The sequence below is a fragment of the Thalassophryne amazonica genome, chromosome 7, assembly GCF_902500255.1.
Source record: "Thalassophryne amazonica chromosome 7, fThaAma1.1, whole genome shotgun sequence".
Lineage (NCBI taxonomy): Eukaryota > Metazoa > Chordata > Actinopteri > Batrachoidiformes > Batrachoididae > Thalassophryne > Thalassophryne amazonica.
The window spans coordinates 82,305,865-82,330,350 of NC_047109.1; the positions used below are offsets into that span (position 1 = coordinate 82,305,865).

Below are 24,486 nucleotides of genomic sequence, written 5' to 3' on the forward strand. Positions count from 1 at the left end.
TTTAAAATCCTACTGGAAGAAGAACAAGTCAGACAATCTGCAACTTTCTCATCAACATAAATTGTCAAGTGTGGATATGTTTCCACATCAGGTACGCCAATCAAATACATGAGCAATGGATGAACCCAATAAAGTTCCTTGAGGGTGCTAAAAATATGAATACATTTGTCTACTTGAGTCACTTAACCTTAATTTTCATGTTTAACTACAGATTGTTATATACATTAAGATAAAAAATTTGGTGATGTTTCTGAGCTTCTGTCTGGGTTATTCATTCATTCATTCAACTTTTACAGCTTAGTCTAGATCTGATCTGTTTCCTTGTATACAAGTTCTTCTCTATGCCACTCCACCATGAAGCTGTGAATGGTGATGCAACAGACCATATTTGCCCTATGCAAAGTCTCTCCAACCACATCCACAGAAGCCTACAATTCATCCAGGGCTGTGATGTGTGTCTTGGTAGCTTTCCTCTCTAGTTTCCTTCTTGCACAGTTGGTCACCCAATTTCTTAGAATGGCAGACTCACAAGATTAAAAGTAGAGGGCCATACTGTTTGTTTAATGCCCGATGTAAGTCCAAGACATATTCAGTGAATTGTTAATGTACATTTAGCGATCCCAACTTGCCAAAAGAATACTGGCTCTTCAAGTGATTATTTACTTGAGTTATTTACAGGGTGCCATTACTTACACAGCCTATTTTGGCTTGATATTATTTATTTTTTAGTACAGATCTGTTTTCAGTTTGATTTTAAAGAGGGTGAATTTAGAAATTTTAATAGAGATGCCTAAATACTTTTTTTTTTTCGAAATGGCGAAATTAAAATGTGTAAAAGCCCTATTTTTAAGCACTCCGCGCGCGCGCGCGCACACACACACTTGACACACTCGATTTTTTTTTCCCTTTCGTTTATCGTAGTTTATCTTTGTATCTTCTTAAAGCTGCATCTGGTTCCTGGATTTATTTTTTATTGCAAGAAAGACAAAATATTGAATTGAGCTAAATCGAAAATGTTACAACATTCATATCAGTAAAGCCCGTACGTTCGCTCAAAAGCATTTAAATGTGTCATTATAACACATGATGCAAAAGGAAAAAGCAGAAGAAATAAAGTTGCTGGTCATGTTAAATTTTACTGTCGTGTTTTTACTGACGGTTAACATTAGCATTTCGTAACCTAGCTTAGCAACTTAACAAGCTAACTTTGCGCCAGTTAGAAAACACTACTTAAATCAACGTAGAGTGAACTAATGTAGTCCAACAACATGGCAACGTTATTGTCTTATGTTATACCAAACATATAACCTTACGCGTGTAATACCTTCCAGATAACGAAGTTACTTGTTCTTCTAGACTTTCTTGAAGGACGCATAAATTCTCCGTCATTTCACGCGACGTCGACTTCTCCAAATCAAACGCTTGTAATTATACAGATCAGTGTTACAACGCCCACAATAAAAAGACGAAATGCTCCGTTTTTTAAGTTAACGAACATTATTTCTAAAGCCAAAACTGTCAAAAGAAATGTGAAATTTATAAGAAAATTATTAAACATCAAATTAATTTTTGATATAACCAATCTAATATGAATATGAAATATGGTGAATAACATGTTTGATATGACGTTTACAGGAATAATAACTTTTAAAAATGAGTTACATCAAATATGATATAAAATCATAAATGGTACTGCATCCAGGATCTGCTTCCAAGGGCTGTCTTGTTTACAATGGCTGTACATTCTCAGATAAGATCAGATAGGAGTCTCCAGTGGACTAATGTGTTTGCAGAGGACACTGTCATTTCCAGTGAGACTACAGAGCCGGCTGAGGTGCACCTGGACAGGTGACAGTACACTCTGGAGAGACAGGGAATTAAAGTCAGCAGAATATGCAAGAATATGCGTGTGAATGGAGGGAGCACGGTGGAATATCGAGGGTTCCAAGGAACAGAGGTGAAGGTAGATGAGTTTAAATACTTGATGCCAGCTGTTGAAAGTGATGGAGAGTACCATAGATAGGTGGCAGGAGTGTTTTGTGATGGGTATCTACAATTCAGAGGGAACGTTAAAAACATTGAGTCCAGCTATGTTGTACACAGCAGTGCACTTATAAAAAAAGACAGGAGGACCTGGAGGTGGCAGAGAAACTAAAGATGCTACAATTTTCCTCAGTGTGATGAGGACGGACAGGACTAGAAATAAGCTTATCAGAGACAGTGCAGATAGGATGATTTTGGAAAGAAAGGTAGGTGAAATTGAAATGGGTTAGGCATATGCAGAGGGGGAATGAAAGCACCACTTGCAAAAGAGATCTCGCTCTCAATGGGACTAACCTGGTTAAATATATATCAGGAGAAAGATGCTGAGGATGACACCAAAAAGGTTTATGATGTGGCAAAGTCTTTTTTTTCCTGGTCAATGGACTTTCAGTTTACTCTTCTACCAATGTAACACTGACAGTTATTAATTAAATCTTTATTTCTGTTCACATGTTCAAATAAGGATTTCATTCATAACGCTGTCAACAGACATAAGTTACACCTGCAACAGTGAGGTATGCACAGTTCAGTGCAACATTTGGTGACATTTACAGTTCAATTTAAATAAGTGCATGAAAAAAGGGCCACATGAAATTCTGTGAATTTATTAAGGATTGTTATTAGCCCATTTTACCAAGTTCATATATTACAAAAGAGGTCCGACAGTTACAGTACAAAAAAAAGTTATTTTTTCAATGGCCCCATGAATCAACAACAGTCTTGTACATCAATCTAAAACGAAAGAAGGCAAAAGGTCATGAGTTCACACAACTCTTCTGTAGATAAACATAAGATATACAGACTAGCAATGTTACCAGTGAAGAACACATGCAGCACAATTCTTGTACAATGGGCCCCCCCCCCCCCCCACACACACACACACACACACACACACACACTTCCTGTAATCTGATATTCATTTCTTTTTCTCTTCATCCTTCTTGGTCTCAGGTTTGGACCCAGTCTGGGAAGTCAGAGAGCCCATGGCATTTCGGATGGCCTCATGTTGGGATCGACTCCCGGAAGATTTTCCAGAACACTCTGAAGGAACTCTGGATCCTGCATAACATCATAGTCTCCTCATCCTGCACACAAATAATTACACATAAGAACTTGCTGTTACAACCCCCCACCCTCAAATACATGAATACAAATCTGCTGACCTTTGTCTCACTGGAGTCAATATCAGCTCCTGTGTCCATGTCGTCAGCACCAAACTCTACAGGTAAGATGGAACAGAAGTATTATGAGTGGGCTCCACATTTCTGATTGTTCTGAGGGGTATGCAAATCACACCTTTTTAATTTTAAAGGGGTATTGTCGACCTAGTAAAGGTTTAAAAGAGGTGAGAATCAGTTCTTGTACCATTTAGCAATCCCAGTTGTGATTTACACCCCTAATTTCTCCAGGATTAATAAAGGTCTTTTTATTCATATTTCCATTCCAAAATGAGAAAAAAAAATTAGATAATGTTTAAATTGAAAAACTGTATATTCGTGCTTTATAATCAATATTCAAAGAGCGTGTATGTAGACAGGTGTGAGTCTTTCCAAATCATGTCCCATCAACTGAATTTACCCCAGGTGGACGCTAATTAAGCTGTAGAAACATCTCAAGGATGATCAGTGGAAACATGAGCACCTGAACTCAATTTTGAGCTTCATGGCAAAGGCTGTAAATACTTATGTATGTGATTTCTTACTCTTTTTGTTTGTTTTTTATAAATTTTCAATGGGGTATTGTGTGCAGAACGCTGAGGAAGAAAATTAATTTAATCCATTTTGGAATAAGGTTTGTACCATAAAATGTGGAAAAAGTGAAGTGCTGTGAATACTTTATGGATGCACTGTATGTCTATTACTACACAGAATGAAAACATATAATCCACAGATGTATACTTAAAGCTATAAGGGACACTAACATTTCATTAAACTGACAAAAAATAGCTTCTTCTGAAATCCAAGCATTATAGTGTCAGTTTATTTTAGAAATGTCTTGGAAAATTACAGCCTCACTTAATTAAGAGAACATATTTCTGGCAGAAAATTTTTTTTGTCTGAATATTTTTCTGTGAGTGGATGGCCTGTGTGGCTTTGCCGCTACAGGCGTGAGATCCCTAGAGGGTCCCCCCGGGGAAATTTTGAAAAAATGGTGCAATTTGGTGCATTCTATACGGAAACGTATTGCATTCACTGGATAAAAAAAATAATAAAAATTGGCCGCTGATCTCGTAATTACGAGATCAGGCTATTTTTATTTATTTATTTTGTGTATGTCGCTTCCCATACAATCGTGCTTCCATACTTCCAGTCCCTCCCTAAAGACAAGCATGAGAAATCCCAAGTCATAAAATTGCCCAATTTGTAACCACCAACACTGCACTGTGGTCCACACCACCCGCACGCAAAGGTTGGCTTTCCCCCTAAACTATTCCTGGATGAATGAAACTCCTCCAGCGAGGCAGGGCATGGGGCACACAGACTGGCATGCACCCGGCTGGGAGTGAGCCCCGCTGTGTCCCTCAGTGGTCGGTGGAGCTGTTGTGAGTGAAAGATGGAAGACGCCCCATGCTCCTCCCTGGACATTCATCCAGGAGCACTTCAGGGGGAAAATCCACACTTTGTGTTTGACTGCAGTGTGTTATCATCGGCTGAGCTCAGCCCCCGTCTTTACAGAGGAACTGGAAGTATGGAAGTATATACATAAAACAATTTAGACACCTGATCTTTTCTTATAATTACGAGATCCTGATCTCGTAAATACAAGATCTTTTCTTGTAATTATGAGATCTTTTCTCGTAATTACGAGATCCTGATGTCGCAACTATGAGATCTTTTCTCGGAATTATGAGATCTTTTCTTGTAATTACGAGATTAGCGGTCAATTTTTTTTTTAATCCAGCAAATGCAACACACTTCCGTAATTCTGAGAGCAATTTGGTCAGCTTTTCTTGGTTTAAAACACAGTAGTATTTGACAATTATGAGGTCTATTAGAAAAGTATCCGACCTTATTATTTTTTTCAAAAACCATATGGATTTGAATCACGTGTGATTACATCAGACATGCTTGAACCCTCGTGGGCATGCAAGAGTTTTTTTCACGCCTGTCGGTTACGTCATTCGCCTGTGGGCAGTCTTTGAGTGAGGAGTGGCCCACCCTCTCGTCGATTTTTTCATTGTTTAGGAATGGCTCAGAGACTGCTGCTTTGTTTGATAAAAATTTTTTCAAAACTGTAAGGCACAACTGAGTGGACACCATTCAATAAATTCAGCTGGTTTTCTGTAAAAATTTTAACGGCTGATGAGAGATTTTGGTCTGGTAGTGTCGCCGTAAGGACGGCCCACGGTGCCTGACGGCGATCTGCGCTTCAAGGCAGCAGCGTCTCGCCATTTCAAGTTGAAAACTTCCACATTTCAGGCTCTGTTGACCCAGGAAGTCATCAGAGAACAGAGAAGTTTCAGAAGAAGTCGGCATGAGGAGTTTATTCGGACATTCCATTGTTAACGGACATTTTGTAATGAAAGAACGTGCGGGCAGAGTCGCATGTCGGGCCGGACCTGACCGCGGGGGGACGCGACAGGAAAAACACCTCCGTTGGAAACCTTAACGGGCAAGTTGGAACATGCCCAAGCTGTTAAACAATTTCTCAGTTACTCACTTGTTGAAAGCCATCAAAAGCCGCCTGAATTTTACAAATGTTTTTCAACACGGAGGTGTTTTTCCTGTCGTGGCGCACACAGATTTGCCGAGTCGTCACGGAAATGACTCGGCGAATTTGCGTGCACGTCTTTCATTACAAAATGTCCTTAAACAGTGGAATGTCCGCATAAAGTCCTCATGCCGGCCTCTTCTGAATCTTCTCTGTTCTCTCACGACATCCTGGGTGAATTAAGCCTTAAATTACGATGTTTTCAGGTCGAAACAGGCCGACGACGGCGCCTGGAAGCGCTGCGCGACATCCCGCTCCGTGGGAAGTCCTTACACCGACAGAAACACCCCATAATCTCTCATCAGCCATTAAACTTTTCACCGAAAACCAGCTTAATTTCTTGAATAGTGTCCACTCGGATATTCCTCACAGGTCCAGAAAAATTTTGATAAAGCAACGCGCGCCGTCTCGAGCAGCGTGTGAAACAAAGGAATTCAGCCGAGAGGGCGGGACCACATCTCACTCAAGGGCTGCCCACAGGGAAATGTCACCGACACGCGTGAAAAAACTCACGCATGCGCACAAGGGTTCAAGCATGATTGGTGTAATCGCACGTCATTCAAATCCATATAGTTTTTTTAAAAAATAAAAAGGTAGCATACTTTTCTGATACACCTCGTATACTGGAACAAAATATGGCTCAAGTCTCGATTTCATTAAAACTTATTTACTATCTTGTAAGTATTGTTCTGCTTTCATTGTTTTCATCCTACATTTATCAAATTCTAAGTGTGTCTTATAAAACAAATCAATAATTACAACCTTTCTGCTTTTAGTAAATAATACACTTATTGCTAGTGAAAAGTCTTTTACCAATTCTAAGTAATTTAAAACTGACACAATAGTTTAAAAAAATGAAGAAAAAAAAAAGACCATCACCAGATCAATACTGCATAATAATGCCAAATACCACCACCAGAATGCAGCACTTTCAAATGCTACCAGTTGTAATATAAATAATACAAATCCTAACCAATGAATATACCTGCACAGTGCTTTAATTTTACCTCAAAATATATCTCGTCATTTTTTTTATCTATTAAAGAGCAAAAACTGAAGGAAATCAACTGTAAGTCTTGAAATAAGTTTCTGTTGGAAGTATTTTAGCTATAAGGTCAAGTGAGATGGGGAAGTGTCGGCCTTTTAAATACTTGAAAGACACAGGACTACTACAACACTACTACAACCCCTGGCAAAAATTATGGAATCACTGGCCTCGGAGAATGTTCATTCAGTTGTTTAATTTTGTAGAAAAAAGGCAGATCACAGACATAACACAAAACTAGTCATTTCAAATGGCAACTTTCTGGCTTTAAGAAACACTATAAGAAATCAGGAAAAAAATTGTGGCAGTCAGTAACGGTTACTTTTTTAGACCAAGCAGAGGGAAAAAATATGTAATCACTCAATTCTGAGGGATAAATTATGGAATCATGCAAAAACAAAAGAACGCTCCAACACATCACTAGTATTTTGTTGCACCACCACTGGCTTTTATAACAGCTTGCAGTCTCTGAGGCATGGACTTAATGAGTGACAAACAGTACTCTTCATCAATCTGGCTCCAACTTTCTCTGATTGATGTTGCCAGATCAGCTTTGCAGGTTGGAGCCTTGTCATGGACCATTTTCTTCAACTTCCACCAAAGATTTTCAATGGATTAAGATCCGGACTATTTGCAGGCCATAACATTGACCCTATGTGTCTTTTTGCAAGGAATGTTTTCACAGTTTTTGCTCTATGGCAAGATGCATTATCATCTAAAAGTAACCGTTACTGACTGCCACAATTATTTTTCCTGATTTCTTATAGTGTTTCTTAAAGCCAGAAAGTTGCCATTTGAAATCACTTTAGTTTTGTGTCATGTCTGTGATCTGCTTTTTTTCACCAAAATTAAGAAACTGAATGAACATCCTCCGAGGCCGGTGATTCCATAATTATTGCCAGGGGTTGTATAACGGACTGATGCAGAAGGTGGCAGAAATGCAACAATAAGGATGCCAGCTGCCGTGAGGGGTGTGCTTGATTTTATCCACAGGGTCACGTTTTGAGAAGAAACGCGTTTCATGTCAAAATAAAGCCATAATATATATATATATATATTGTTTAAGTTACCGGTTTTATATGACAAAATAAATGGATCATGGAAACAAATTTTAAAGGAAATACGTATACAAATGGATTTACAGCCCTGCATATTTAACAGGGGGGAATTCCATAATGAACATTTTTCTTCAAATTTAACATTGTCTGCAGGAGCATGTGTGTGCGTGCATGCATGAGCTTCTGAAAACACTGGACGTTATCTTGATGCGATGTGTGATGCTGAAGTCAGTGAAATGTCTTGTACATCACTCCAGAGGTGTTATCAGGTTACAAAAGCAATGTTTTTCATTTTAGAACTGTTTATTTCTCCCTAGCTTTTACATAATATATGAGACAACTTAGATTCACAAATAAACACATCTGTTTCTGAGCATGTTCCTCAATGTTGGAGGAGGAGCCAGAGAGAGATGAGCCAGTACACGTCACTGTACCTCTCTACTCTGATTGGCTGCCATTGGCTGCAAACCAGAAAGTTAAAAACACAATTCGAAAAACCAAGTTGGACATGAACATACTCCATAAATATCTAAACAGCATCAGAAAAACACACAGATTGAAAGCTTACCAGCTAACGACCAGACCATTTGTTAGCAAGTTCTTCAAAGAGGTGAAGAAAGCGAACAGGTCTGACTACAAGCCCAAAACCTTCAGCAGCTTTCATATTAAGGTGATAATAAATGAATTATTAACCTCGTTTGCTCGGTCTGCATAGGAATATCAGACCTCTGTTTTTTTTTTTCTCAGTACTGTCAACACCTCGGTCTGATAATTTCCCGTACAGATTGAACAAACGAGGTTAATAATTAATAATCCTTTAATATTCACACAAGTCTTCCTTAATAGGCTGTAGGTGAACTTGTTGGGAACAATATACTGCACTGTAATTTGTGATGACTATGTTTGTATGTCTGTATGTACTGATTTGTATTATCACGTGTGCCATATGAGATTTTATTGTCTGATTCTGAACTTTTGCTGTAAACCAAATTGCCCTCCGGGGACATTAAAGATTTTCAATTCATACTCAACTGATTTTTAAGAGGGATTTTCTCCCAGAATTATGATTTTAAAAAGGAACTTTTCACTCCCAGAATTTCTTTTTAAAAGGGTAGTTCTAATGGTCTTGTGCATAAATATGAACAAGCTGTATATTTTTAGGAGCTCTGATAAACCAATAGGTGTCAGGGTAGAACCTGCTCCTGCTCCCTGCATGGACATCTGCAGAGCGTAGGCTATCTGCTCATCCTCTGTCATGCGACTGAAGTCTGGTAGGGCCGGCGTGACAGAATCTGCATGATGAACTGACATCTTCAAGAGGGTATCGTCAGACTCTGCATAATACAAGTCTAAATAAAAAATAAAAAATAAAAAAAAAAAACATACTCATCCACATGAACCAGTATAAACTGATCATCTAATACTGAAGACATACTGCCCATTCCTCACCATCTGCAGTAGGGGAGGAAACTCCAGCTTCAGCAGTTGACACAACAGCAGCTCTGCGGGCATCTTCCTCTTGTCTTTGCCTCTGCTCCTCCATGGATACCCGAAGAGCCTACAGAGAAACAGAGAGACAAAGACATGCTCTTGATAATGTGTGAAATGATTAAAGCTCCCATTCTTTAAAAGTCACGCCTACAAATATAATTTAGTTTTGATCAATCTATTGCAGCTTCTTTAGCCAGTTTACTAACCAAGGCCAACTCTGGATCTGCATTGGGATCAATTCCAAACTCAAAATCACTGGCACCCAGGCCCAGCACAGCAACTCCTTCTCCAGCCAGGATGGGGGATGTCAGCAGGGCATCAGCCAAACTGGAGCCTGGAGGCACTGTGACCAAGTGGGAACCTGCCCCTTCTTTCCCATTCAGTGTGTTGATGAAAGCAGTCAGCTTCTCTGTGTTCAATTCCTGCAGGAGTCAAAATATGAACTTTATTCTGCTATGGCGTGCTATGTAATCGGAAACTCTACAGTAGTAGGAATTGAAGGTTTTCTGTCAGCCTGCGTGTCCTAGCATCTTATTAAATCCATTTTTGTGTTTTCCTTTTCTTTGCTATAAGTTTGTTCATAACAGTAGGTGTAGTAGTGTAGGTGGGTGTTATTGAAAATTACCTCTTCCCCAAAGTTAATAACATCCACATTGACTTTTTCCTTCTTAAGACGCTTTGCCATTTTCACCAGCTGTGGGAAGACAGAAATATTCCAAAAATATATATAAATTTAAATAATTTTTAAAATGACACTTTATTATGGACCTGCCACATACAGTATATGCATTCACATTACTAGTCCAAAGCTTGCTCATCAGGTATTAAAATACTAGAACAGCTCTTTTTGTCTTTTAAGTTGTTTCAGGGTTTTTATCTACTATTTACGGGTATTACTGAAAGAACAGCCATTACAAACACTTTACATAACTAATGTTTGGAGAACATGATAAACAGCAGGCATTTCAAAGATGTACAACATTCCATCTATATCTATACACACTCATAGAAGACATACTTAGTTTTGTTAGAATTTTATCCAAATAACCTCAATCCTATTATCAAAGTCAAAGAAAAACATATTTTCAAGTGACAGTTAAGCTCACTTCTTTTTCGTTGTCCTCCACTGGACTGCCAACAAATGCAATAATTCGCATTTTGTGGTTTTTGCCCTGTCTGTGCTTCAGCGCCAACTACAGAAGAATGAAAGAGCAAGTCACAAAAGGAACGAATATTCAGCAATTCACCAGATGAAATGAGGCCATTTTGTACTCATATTTTTGCATGTGTTGTGGCAAACACAAGTATGTTAAATCTTGAACTATTTGTTCTGTTACAGCACAAAATAAACATTCCCCACTCCACAGACATCTTCTCCATTAAATTAAAGTTTCTGAATTTCATTGCACATTCTTATTATCGCTTGTACTAGTGTACTGCAGGGAGAAGAGAGAGAGAGAAAAAAAGTTTTACACAATGCAATCCACAAACTCACATGTGCCACTCTGATACCAGTGCAGAAGCTGATGTGTCCACGAGGCTGCACAGCATGGAGTTTGGACAGAATCCTGCCTGTGTCTGGAGTCAAGGTGGTCAGCACCTCACAGCTGCTGCACAGTAATGTAAAAGAAGTGTCTGCTGTTATATTAGACCACATATGAAATCTTAGGCAGTGCACTCATTTAGGCACAGCATGTCTTACTTTGCCATGGTTATGAGGCCCACATTGTTTTCAGTGTTGTTGCGGGTTTTGGAGTGACACACAATATTAACTGCATCCTGCTGAGCATGTAGTCTGGTGGGAAGAAAGTCTCCATTCCGCATGTACTCACTGTTGTCCACACTAGAGAGAGAGAAAAAAAAAAAAAAAAAATAGGAAAGCTGAAAAGTACTTTCAGTAAAAATGCCTACGGCTGCCATTAATGGTGAGTTTCTCCTAATCAGTAGATTAAGCCTGGGTCACACAAAGATGAGACTTTTCCTGATTTAGGAGACACCAACAGTCTCTGTGCCAGTGCCCCCTCAAGAATATGGTGGCAGCCTTTGTGTGTGTGGGGTAAGCTGCAGTTATATGCAAAATATTGTTTTTGCACAAGGCATTGATGCACACATATGCATGATGGTGAAACACTGTTGTGTTGTTCCGGTGTGCTTGTGTCTTCCTTCTTGTCATCACTCCTGCAGGAGCTGTCCCTGAAGCTGAACTGTGGTGTTTGTTGTCAGAGAGGACAGGAGATTGCAATCCATTTGTTACTTTTTGAGTTATCCTGCTAAAAATCAAATATCACCTCCTTGGTGGAGCTAATTATTTTCAGCCTATACAATGCACGCCCCCCCCCCCCCCCCCAAAAAAATGGTTTTAGACAAAAAGCTAATCAAAACTTTGCAGAACCAGAGTGATGATCATTTTTCTTCCAATTGGTAACTATCGTAACTTTCAAATTTAACCACATTTAAGGAGAGACACTCTACCCAAGCACCTTTGCATACACATCCTATTAGTTATTACTTAAGACAACTAGTGCAGGAGATATTGCCATCAGTTATCAAATTTGAATTCAATCAATATATAAAACCTCAGGTCAACAGTCACCAATCTTCTGTTGATGACTTGAAGCAACATATTATCAAAGCCTAATAATTTAAGTCTTACATTGTTAGGATAGAATAGTCTGTCATTGTACGGATGGGGTGGTACAACAAAATTGGAATTGCTCCCGCAGAGCTATTGTACACCACAAAAGAAAACATCTTATTCACCACAAAAAAAAAAAAAAAATATATATATATATATATATATATATATATATATATTTCTGTGTAGGCTCTCAGCTGTGCAGGTGGTTTCCATAGTAGAGAAGCTTGAATCTTCGACTGGACTGGGTTGCTTGACGCGAGGACGTTTCAATCAATCAATCAATCAACTTTTTTCTTGTATAGCGCCAAATCACAACAAACAGTTGCCCCAAGGCGCTCCACATTGCAAGGCAAGGCCATACAATAATTATGAAACACAGTCTACGTCTAAAGCAACATAACCAAGGGATGGTCCAGGGTCACCCGATCCAGCCCTAACTATAAGCCTTAGCGAAAAGGAAAGTTTTAAGCCTAATCTTAAAAGTAGAGAGGGTATCTGTCTCCCTGATCTGAATTGGGAGCTGGTTCCACAGGAGAGGAGCCTGAAAGCTGAAGGCTCTGCCTCCCATTCTACTCTTACAAACCCTAGGAACTACAAGTAAGCCCGCAGTCTGAGAGCGAAGCGCTCTAATGGGGTAATATGGTACTATGAGGTCCCTAAGATAAGATGGGACCTGATTATTCAAAACCTTATAAGTAAGAAGAAGAATTTTAAATTCTATTCTAGCATTAACAGGAAGCCAATGAAGGGAGGCCAACACGGGTGAGATATGCTCTCTCCTGCTAGTCCCCGTCAGTACTCTAGCTGCAGCATTCTGAACCAACTGAAGGCTTTTTAGGGAACTTTTAGGACAACCTGATAATAATGAATTACAATAGTCCAGCCTAGAGGAAACAAATGCATGAATTAGTTTTTCAGCATCACTCTGAGACAAGACCTTTCTGATTTTAGAGATATTGCGTAAATGCAAAAAGGCAGTCCTACATATTTGTTTAATATGCGCTTTGAATGACATATCCTGATCAAAAATAACTCCAAGATTTCTCACAGTATTACTAGAGATCAGGGAAATGCCATCCAGAGTAACGATCTGGTTAGACACCATGCTTCTAAGATTTGTGGGGCCAAGTACAATAACTTCAGTTTTATCTGAGTTTAAAAGCAGGAAATTAGAGGTCATCCATGTCTTTATGTCTGTAAGACAATCCTGCAGTTTAGCTAATTGGTGCGTATCCTCTGGCTTCATGGATAGATAAGCTGGGTATCATCTGCGTAACAATGAAAATTTAAGCAATACCGTCTAATAATACTGCCCAAGGGAAGCATGTATAAAGTGAATAAAATTGGTCCTAGCACAGAACCTTGTGGAACTCCATAATTAACTTCAGTCTGTGAAGAAGATTCCCCATTTACATGAACAAACTGTAATCTATTAGACAAATATGATTCAAACCACCGCAGCGCAATGCCTTTAATACCTATGACATGCTCTAATCTCTGTAATAAAATCTCTGTTTCGCTTCAAATTGCAGAAGCTTCCTCAGCTAAAATTCTTGCTCTGGAAGTCTGACTTCTGTCTGACTCTTGTAGAGAAGAATAAAACAGAAGCCAACAAAAGCTGGAGTTTTAAACCTAACCAGACCCTCCTACTGAGAGGCAGACTGCTATGGGCTAGTGACTAAACAATAGCTCTAATTAACAACTATTGTGCTCTAGTTAGCACACCTAATGACAGGACAGCTGTCCCTCTAATGATGGGATGGATGCCTTTCTGATGGCTCCCTTGATGACGTGAATGACTCATTACTGTGAAAAAAAGACTGAAACTCCTTTGACCTGAGTACCCCATTGTAAACAGGGGATAAAGTGTGTCCCAGACCCCCTCCCCGGTTAAGGCTGGGTTTCAAACGTTTCACAAAGAATGCCTCCTTGACCCCTCTCTCAAACCATTTCTTCTCTCTGGCTAATATTTTAACTTCCTTGTCCTCAAATGTGTGGTTAGTGTCTTTAAGGTGGAGATGAACCGCAGACTGAGGTCCACTGGCATCCTCTCTGCGGTGCTTGTATAGCCTTTTGTGTAAAGGTTGCTTCGTTTCACCTATGTAGTGTCCGTTACAGTTTTCCTGACATCTGATAGAATACACTACATTGCTCTGTTTGTAACTAGGGATCATGTCCTTAGGGTGAACTAATTTCTGTCTCAAGGTATTAACCGGTTTAAAGTAAACTGGGATTTTGTGCTGTCTGAAGATCCTCTGTAGTTTTTCCCCTACTCCTGCTAAATAAGGGAGAGACACTCTTCTTCTTGTCTCCGTCTCCTGTCTATCTGGTCTCTTTGTTCTCTGGGACTTCTGCACTTTGTCCAGGGACCATCGTGGGTACCCACATACTGTGAGGGCTTTCCGGACACGTTGTTGTTCTTTAGCCCTTCCCTCTGCAGTTGTGGGCACCTGTAGGGCTCTATGTTGAAGCGTCCTGATCACCCCGAGCTTGTGTTCAAGGGGGTGGTTTGAGCCAAAGGGCAGATATTGGTCAGTGTGAGTTGGTTTTCTGTAAACCCCTGTCTGGAACAGGAACAGACAGTTTTATTCTTCTCTACAAGAGTCAGACAGAAGTCAGACTTCCAGAGCAACAATTTTTGCTGAGGAAGCTTCTGCGATTTGAAGCGAAACGTCCTCACGTCAAGCAACCCAGTCCAGTCGAAGATTCAAACTTCTCTATCAATCAATCAATCAATTTTATTTATATAGCGCCAAATCACAACAAACAGTTGCCCCAAGGTGCTTTATATTGTAAGGCAAGGCCATACAATAATTACGTAAAAACCCCAACGGTCAAAACGACCCCCTGTGAGCAAGCACTTGGCGACAGTGGGAAGGAAAAACTCCCTTTTAACAAGAAGAAACCTCCAGCAGAACCAGGCTCAGGGAGGGGCAGTCTTCTGCTGGGACTGGTTGGGGCTGAGGGAGAGAACCAGGAAAAAGACATGCTGTGGAGGGGAGCAGAGATCAATCACTAATGATTAAATGCAGAGTGGTGCATACAGAGCAAAAAGAGAAAGAAACACTCAGTGCATCATGGGAACCCCCCCAGCAGTCTAAGTCTATAGCAGCATAACTAAGGGATGGTTCAGGGTCACCTGATCCAGCCCTAACTATAAGCTTTAGCAAAAAGGAACGTTTTAAGCCTAATCTTAAAAGTAGAGAGGGTGTCTGTCTATGTACTATGAGGTCCCTAAGATAAGATGGGACCTGTTTATTCAAAACCTTATAAGTAAGAAGAAGAATTTTAAATTCTATTCTAGAATTAACAGGAAGCCAATGAAGAGAGGCCAATATGGGTGAGATATGCTCTCTCCTTCTAGTCCCCGTCAGTACTCTAGCTGCAGCATTTTGAATTAACTGAAGGCTTTTCAGGGAACTTTTAGGACAACCTGATAATAATGAATTACAATAGTCCAGCCTAGAGGAAATAAATGCATGAATTAGTTTTTCAGCATCACTCTGAAACAAGACCTTTCTAATTTTAGAGATATTGCGTAAATGCAAAAAGCAGTCCTACATATTTGTTTAATATGCGCTTTGAATGACATATCCTGATCAAAATGACTCCAAGATTTCTCACAGTATTACTAGAGGTCAGGGTAATGCCATCCAGAGTAAGGATCTGGTTAGACACCATGTTTCTAAGATTTGTGGGGCCAAGTACAATAACTTCAGTTTTATCTGAGTTTAAAAGCAGAAAATTAGAGGTCATCCATGTCTTTATGTCTGTAAGACAATCCTGCAGTTTAGCTAATTGGTGTGTGTCCTCTGGCTTCATGGATAGATAAACCTGGGTATCATCTGCGTAACAATGAAAATTTAAGCAATGCCGTCTAATAATACTGCCTAAGGGAAGCATATATAAAGCGAATAAAATTGGTCCTAGCACAGAACCTTGTGGAACTCCATAATTAACCTTAGTCTGTGAAGAAGATTCCCCATTTACATGAACAAATTGTAATCTATTAGATAAATATGATTCAAACCACCGCAGCGCAGTGCCTTTAATACCTATGGCATGCTCTAATGTCTGTAATAAAATTTTATGGTCAACAGTATCAAAAGCAGCACTGAGGTCTAACAGAACAAGCACAGAGATGAGTCCACTGTCCGAGGCCATAAGAAGATCATTTGTAACCTTCACTAATGCTGTTTCTGTACTATGATGAATTCTAAAACCTGACTGAAACTCTTCAAATAGACCATTCTTCTGCAGATGATCAGTTAGCTGTTTTACAACTACCCTTTCAAGAATTTTTGAGAGAAAAGGAAGGTTGGAGATTGGCCTATAATTAGCTAAGAAAGCTGGATCAAGTGATGGCTTTTTAAGTAATGGTTTAATTACTGCCACCTTAAAAGCCTATGGTACATAGCCAACTAATAAAGATAGATTGATCATATTTAAGATCGAATCATTAAATAATGGTAGGGCTTCCTTGAGCAGCCTGGTAGGAATGGGGTCTAATAGACATGTTGATGGTTTGGATGAAGTAACTAATGAAAATATCTCAGACAGAACAATCGGAGAGAAAGAGTCTAACCAAATACCGGCATCACTGAAAGCAGCCAAAGATAACAATACGTCTTTGGGATGGTTATGAGTCATTTTTTCTCTAATAGTTAAAATTTTATTAGCAAAGAAAGTCATGAAATCATTACTAGTTAAAGTTAAAGGAATACTCAGCTCAGAGCTCTGACTCTTTGTCAGCCTGACTACAGTGCTGAAAAGAAACCTGGGGTTGTTCTTATTTTCTTCAATTAGTGATGAGTAGTAAGATGTCCTAGCTTTACGGAGGGCTTTTTTATAGAGCAACAGACTCTTTTTCCAGGCTAAGTGAAGATCTTCTAAATTAGTGAGACGCCATTTCCTCTCCAACTTACGGGTTATCTGCTTTAAGATGCGAGTTTGTGAGTTATACCACGGAGTCAGGCACTTCTGATTTAAAGCTCTCTTTTTCAGAGGAGCTACAGCATCCAAAGTTGTCTTCAATGAGGATGTAAAACTATTGACGAGATACTCTATCTCACTTACAGAGTTTAGGTAGCTACTCTGCACTGTGTTGATATATGGCATTAGAGAACATAAAGATGGAATCATATCCTTAAACCTAGTTACAGCGCTTTCTGAAAGACTTCTAGTGTAATGAAACTTATTCCCCACTGCTGGGTAGTCCATCAGAGTAAATGTAAATGTTATTAAGAAATGATCAGACAGAAGGGAGTTTTCAGGGAATACTGTTAAGTCTTCAATTTCCATACCATAAGTCAGAACAAGATCTAAGATATGATTAAAGTGGTGGGTGGACTCATTTACATTTTGAGCAAAGCCAACTGAGTCTAATAATAGATTAAATGCAGTGTTGAGGCTGTCATTCTCAGCATCTGTGTGGATGTTAAAATCGCCCACATCTGAGCTAAGCACTAAGTCAGACAAAAGGTCTGAAAATTCACAGAGAAACTCACAGTAACGACCAGGTGGACGATAGATAATAACAAATAAAACTGTTTTTTGGGACTTCCAATTTGGATGGACAAGACTAAGAGTCAAGCTTTCAAATGAATTAAAGCTCTGTCTGGGTTTTTGACTAATTAATAAGCTGGAATGGAAAATTGCTGCTAATCCTCCGCCTCGGCCCGTGCTACGAGCATTCTGGCAGTTAGTGTGACTCGGGGGTGTTGACTCATTTAAACTAACATATTCATCCTGCTATAACCAGGTTTCTGTAAGGCAGAATAAATCAATATGTTGATCAATTATTATATCATTTACTAACAGGGACTTAGAAGAGAGAGACCTAATGTTTAATAGACCACATTTAACTGTTTTAGTCTGTGGTGCAGTTGAAGGTGCTATATTATTTTTTCTTTTTGAATTTTTATGCTTAAATAGATTTTTGCTGGTTATTGGTGGTCTGGGAGCAGGCACCGTCTCTACGGGGATGGGGTAATGAGGGGATGGCAGGGGGAGAGAAGCTGCAGAGAGGTGTGTAAGACTACAACTCTGCTTCCTGGTCCCAACCATGGATAGTCATGGTTTGGAGGATTTAAGAAAATTGGCCAGATTTCTAGAAATGAGAGCTACTCCATCCAAAGTGGGATGGATGCCGTCTCTCCTAACAAGACCAGGTTTTCCCCAGAAGCTTTTTCTCTACTATATATATATATACATATATATATATATATATATATATATATATATATATATACACACATATACACACACACACATATACATATATACATGTACATATATACACACACACACACAAGGTTGGGTAGGATTACTTTGAAAGAATATATGTGGATTACATGTATGTATGTACATACATTTGAATTACTTGTAATCTGATTACTTTTGGATTACATTTCAAAGTAATACCACCCAACCCTGTAATAAATATATATATATATGCACATACACACACACTGATTCATGGTCAGTAGTTGGGCAAAGCCATTATTTAACACTCCAATCTGTCATTGACATTAAAGGGGACAATACACTATATTAAGAACAGGGGTATGTAAATGTTTGATCAGGGTCATTTGGGTAGTTTCTGTTTTCATTATTATTTAAAAAGAGTAAACAGTTGTTTGACAATAAATGGCTATATTCTCTAAAAAATGGCCAAAAAAAAAAAAAAAAAAAAAAAATCTAATATTCTGCCAGGGTACTTAAACTCTTGAGAACTATATATACAACCCCTGGCAAAAATTATGGAATCGCCGGCCTCGGAGGATGTTCATTCAGTTGTTTAATTTTGTAGAAAAAAAGCAGATCACAGACATGACACAAAACTAAAGTCATTTCAAATGGCAACTTTCTGGCTTTAAGAAACACTATAAGAAATCAGGAAAAATAATTGTGGCAGTCAGTAATGGTTACTTTTTTAGACCAAGCAGAGGGAAAAAAAATATGGAATCACTCAATTCTGAGGAAAAAATTATGGAATCATGAAAAACAAAAGAACGCTCCAACACATCACTAGTATTTTGTTGCACCACCTCTGGCTTTTATAACAGCTTGCAGTCTCTGAGGCATGGACTTAATGAGTGACAAACAGTACTCTTCATCAATCTGGCTCCAACTTTCTCTGATTGCTGTTGCCAGATCAGCTTTGCAGATTGGAGCCTTGTCATGGACCATTTTCTTCAACTTCCACCAAAGATTTTCAATTGGGTTAAGATCCGGACTATTTGCAGGCCATGACATTGACCCTATGTGTCTTTTTGCAAGGAATGTTTTCACAGGTTTTGCTCTATGGCAAGATGCATTATCATCTTGAAAAATGATTTCATCATCCCAAAACATCCTTTCAATTGATGGGATAAGAAAAGTGTCCAAAATACGAGGTCTGTCCATAAGGTATAGGTCGTACATATGGCCCAGGGGATGAAGCTGTTTGTCAGCCTGGTGCTGTGGGACTTTGTTGACCTGTTGCGTTTCCAGGTGACAACAGGTTAAACAGGGGGGTAGGCAGGGTGTGAGGGGTCTCCTGTGATGTTCTTGGTTCTTCTAAGGCAGCAAGAAGTGGCCATGTTTTCCAGGCTGGGCAGAGGGCAGCCGATGATCTTTAGGGCAGTGTTAATGACCCTTTGCACCTACTTTCTGTCCTTGACTGTGAAGCCTGCGTACCACACACCCAGAAAGTATGTCAGTACGCTCTCTACCGAAGAGTGATAGAAGACCAGTAGCAGCTTTGTGTCCAGATTCTTCCTGAAGACATGCAGGAAGTGTAGCCACTGCTGAGTCTTCTTAATCACAGCCCTGATGCTGGAGGCCTAGGTGTGGTCTGTGGAGATGTGAGTGCCCAGAACACTGAAGGTGGTGACAGTTTTTTTTTCTGGCATATATTAAGAATTTGACCTCGGGGTAAAGCAGTGGATCCTTATTTCAAATCCCCATCAGACTGGAGAAAAAAAAAAAAAATCACCAAGGGCAAGGTCTTTAATACTCAAGTTGCTCCTGGTGTGCAGTTCTGAGCCTTGCACAGCCACACGCTGACTGTGTTATATGGGTGAATGTGAGGCATTACTGTTAAGTATTCTGACATTCTGCTTCAAATACAAAAGCAGTCCATGTCCCATTAGTTTTACATGCAACCCTCTTGATTTTGAAGTTGCAAACTAATGATCATTACCTACATCATTTGATGGAAGAGGGTTTAAGTCATTATTCAAAAAGTAGTAAGTCACCTGATGAAATGTTCAGTTCATACCAAGGTGAAGGCGGAGAAATCATGCAAACCTTTCAAGGACAAAAGGATTTTCAATCATAAATGTAACTGTAAATAATACATGTGGAGTACAGTCACTTGCCCAGTTCTGGATCATTGTTAGTTCCGGATCACTGCTGTAGTATTTGCGCCGCCATTTCTCGTAATCAGCATGAATAAGCTAATACTTGGTACCAATGGAAAGACTGATGTTTTGTCTACAAACGACTACAAGCTCGACTGGATCCAGCCGTCCTTGTGATCAGCAGAGGAATCAAAACATCCCGGTGTCTGTGGTGTGCGCGCTTTTTCTCACTCACTCATTCCTGCAAGTTTGAAAGTAACGAATCCGATCTCTAAGACCTAACTCACCTATGCTACGTGAGTTAGCCATTCAGTGTTTTTGGTTCTAGAGTGGGAAATACTTACTTGGGTAGAAAATCAGTCAGTGTGTTATGTCTTGCTGTTTAATTGTTGCATGCATTTATTTGTACTTGGCCCCACAAATCTTAGAAACATGGTGTCTAACCAGATCCTTACTCTGGATGGCATTACCCTGACCTCTAGTAATACTGTGAGAAATCTTGGAGTCATTTTTGATCAGGATATGTCATTCAAAGCGCATATTAAACAAATATGTAGGACTGCTTTTTTGCATTTACGCAATATCTCTAAAATCAGAAAGGTCTTGTCTCAGAGTGATGCTGAAAAACTAATTCATGCATTTATTTCCTCTAGGCTGGACTATTGTAATTCATTATTATCAGGTTGTCCTAAAAGTTCCCTAAAAAGCCTTCAGTTAATTCAAAATGCTGCAGCTAGAGTGCTGACGGGGACTAGAAGGAGAGAGCATATCTCACCCATATTGGCCTCTCTTCATTGGCTTCCTGTTAATTCTAGAATAGAATTTAAAATTCTTCTTCTTACTTATAAGGTTTTGAATAATCAGGTCCCATCTTATCTTAGGGACCTCGTAGTACCATATCACCCCAATAGAGCGCTTCGCTCTCAGACTGCAGGCTTACTTGTAGTTCCTAGGGTTTGTAAGAGTAGAATGGGAGGCAGAGCCTTCAGCTTTCAGGCTCCTCTCCTGTGGAACCAGCTCCCAATTCAGATCAGGGAGACAGACACCCTCTCTACTTTTAAGATTAGGCTTAAAACTTTCCTTTTTGCTAAAGCTTATAGTTAGGGCTGGATCAGGTGACCCTGAACCATCCCTTAGTTATGCTGCTATAGACGTAGACTGCTGGGGGGTTCCCATGATGCACTGTTTCTTTCTCTTTTTGCTCTGTATGCACCACTCTGCATTTAATCATTAGTGATCGATCTCTGCTCCCCTCCACAGCATGTTTTTTTTTCCTGGTTCTCTCCCTCAGCCCCAACCAGTCCCAGCAGAAGACTGCCCCTCCCTGAGCCTGGTTCTGCTGGAGGTTTCTTCCTGTTAAAAGGGAGTTTTTCCTTCCCACTGTAGCCAAGTGCTTGCTCACAGGGGGTCGTTTTGACCGTTGGGGTTTTACATCATTATTGTATGGCCTTGCCTTACAATATAAAGCGCCTTGGGGCAACTGTTTGTTGTGATTTGGCGCTATATAAAAAAAAAAATTGATTGATTGATTGATCTCCGACGGAAAAATTTGCCGGTTGCGGATCACTGAAGCAGCAGCCTCGTGTCAGTACTTGTGAGTCATGTGTACTTTGGGGGTCATCTCAACATCACGAATGGGCATGAATGTGGGGGCTTTTACTTTTTAATTTGGGAGAAATCTCACCTCCACAATTCATTTTTTGCTCGTAAAAACGTATAACGGCACCTTTCAAAACTAAGCAAATTCTCATTTAATAAGTATGATTTCTTTCATTTTGTGTCCAAAACACATTCTTGGGCACAATGTGTATTATTCTACATTAGAAGGGCTCCAGCCAGATGCCAGGAATGACCCCAAAGTGACACAGAGTGTCGTGATCCAGAACCGGCAAAAGCGATCCATTTCTGGCAAATGTTTGCACCACACGTAATGCGGCTTCACACTTTAAGTAGAAGGGCTACTCCACCCAGACTTTTTCAGCTAAATAACACCCAAATACCCAATACAACAATACACAATAAAGGACATTCAGTTGCATTATGGCTCCGTATAGCGGGACTTTAAAGAAGGTGATCCGGAACTGGGCAACCGTCTGTACAACAAAGTGTTCGTCATATTTTGTGTTTGTATCTACTCGAGCCACAACAATTAAGAAATCAAATTTAGAATAGAACTTTGTCATTGTGGACATAATGAAACTTCAATTTCACGCATCTCTGCAGCACCAAATCATCAGTGCAGACAACATATCATAAAAAAGGACAACATCACATCCAACCAAGCAGGACTAAAAACATATATATACACACACAACAGATGCTAAATATGTACTAATGCAGAATCACATATCACACTCACACACTTTTGAATCAATTATTACATTATTCATCAATATTTTGATGATTGGTCTAATTCTGAGTGATTTCTGTGCAGTGCAATGAAATGAAAGAAAGAAAGAAAAACAAATCTCACAATGTTTATATAATATCGGTATCAGCTAAAATGAGTTTGAAAATATCGGCAAAAATCCAGAAATGTGCATCCCGAGTTTCTTTACCAAATGACTGATGATCATAACGACTGAAAAGCCATTAAAAAGTACGCTTTAATAGCACGAGGCACGGTTTCGGCTAACAACAATAAACCAAGGGCATTTGTACTCAAAGTAATACTGAACAACGATAAAATAAAAACAATAAATGGCTTCAATAAGAGCCCGTTGGCTCTGTATTGAAGCTTGACTCGCTGAATGACTTAGGGAATCAACCCGACCAATCAAAACGTACAAAACCAGGCGATAAACTAACAATACCAATGGGTATAAACCCACATTAACAAATTATACCCTTCTGTACAAAAGTGATATATAAAAGGTTACGGAATTATAGCTATATTTTGCTTTTCTTACCAGACCATCGTACTTTCCAGCACCATCTTGGAATCTACGCATTAAGGCGTCATCGTGAAGATGTCTGGGTAATGTAGTTTTTAAAATAAATATTTGGAACAGTTCTGGGGAAAGACGTCTAAAATTTAAGGATAACATCCATCTACCTCAATTAATTAACTGTGTTAAAAAAAATTAATAAAAAAAAAACAATGTTTAAAATCGAAAAACTACAATAGTTTTTAACATTTAATTTAAAACAAGAAGGGGTAGAAGTCAATAAACATTTCTGCTTCTTCTTGCTCCTTCTCGAGCATATTTCTTTTGCTACATTTTTTGTTTGTTTGTTTTCGATGCTATGTGTTGTTTTTGGTGCTTTAGTTTTCATGTCCATTTTCACATTGTGACATATATATATATATATATATATATATATATATATATATATATATATATATATATATATATATATATATATATATATATATATATATATATATATATATATATATATATATACATACACTCAACAAAAATATAAACACAACACTTCTGGTTTTGCTCCCATTTTGTATGAGATGAACTCAAAGATCTAAAACTTTTTCCACATACACAATATCACCATTTCCCTCAAATATTGTTCACAAACCAGTCTAAATCTGTGATAGTGAGCACTTCTCCTTTGCTGAGATAATCCATCCCACCTCACAGGTGTGCCATACCAAGATGCTGATTAGACACCATGATTAGTGCACAGGTGTGCCTTAGACTGTCCACAATAAAAGGCCACTCTGAAAGGTGCAGTTTTGTTTTATTGGGGGGGATACCAGTCAGTATCTGGTGTGACCACCATTTGCCTCATGCAGTGCAACACATCTCCTTCGCATAGAGTTGATCAGGTTGTCAATTGTGGCCTGTGGAATGTTGGTCCACTCCTCTTCAATGGCTGTGCGAAGTTGCTGGATATTGGCAGGAACTGGTACACGCTGTCGTATACGCCGGTCCAGAGCATCCCAAACATGCTCAATCGGTGACATGTCCGGTGAGTATGCCGGCCATGCAAGAACTGGGACATTTTCAGCTTCCAAGAATCGTGTACAGATCCTTGCAACATGGGGCCGTGCATTATCCTGCTGCAACATGAGGTGATGTTCTTGGATGTATGGCACAACAATGGGCCTCAGGATCTCGTTACGGTATCTCTGTGCATTCAAAATGCCATCAACAAAATGCACCTGTGTTCTTCATCCATACCAGACACCTGCCC

General features: G+C 39.3%; 1 protein-coding gene across 2 annotated transcripts; it reads right to left on the minus strand.

Annotated features, from left to right (window-relative positions):
* Positions 1-2,924: 2,924 nt before the first annotated feature.
* Positions 2,925-23,331, minus strand: LOC117514374 (26S proteasome non-ATPase regulatory subunit 4-like). Of its 2 annotated transcripts, none has more exons than XM_034174802.1 (10): positions 23,241-23,331; positions 11,051-11,191; positions 10,844-10,958; positions 10,455-10,541; positions 9,974-10,042; positions 9,555-9,770; positions 9,307-9,415; positions 9,054-9,191; positions 3,207-3,262; positions 2,925-3,128 (listed from the first exon to the last, which is right to left on the minus strand). In XM_034174802.1, the coding sequence occupies exons 1-10, from the start codon at positions 23,264-23,266 to the stop codon at positions 3,045-3,047; spliced, it is 1,041 nt and encodes a 346-aa protein (XP_034030693.1). In that variant the 5' UTR covers positions 23,267-23,331; the 3' UTR covers positions 2,925-3,044. The 2 variants fall into 2 exon arrangements, with proteins under 2 accessions (XP_034030693.1, XP_034030692.1); XM_034174801.1 differs by having other exon boundaries at positions 9,054-9,206.
* Between the last annotated feature and the right edge of the window lie 1,155 nt (positions 23,332-24,486).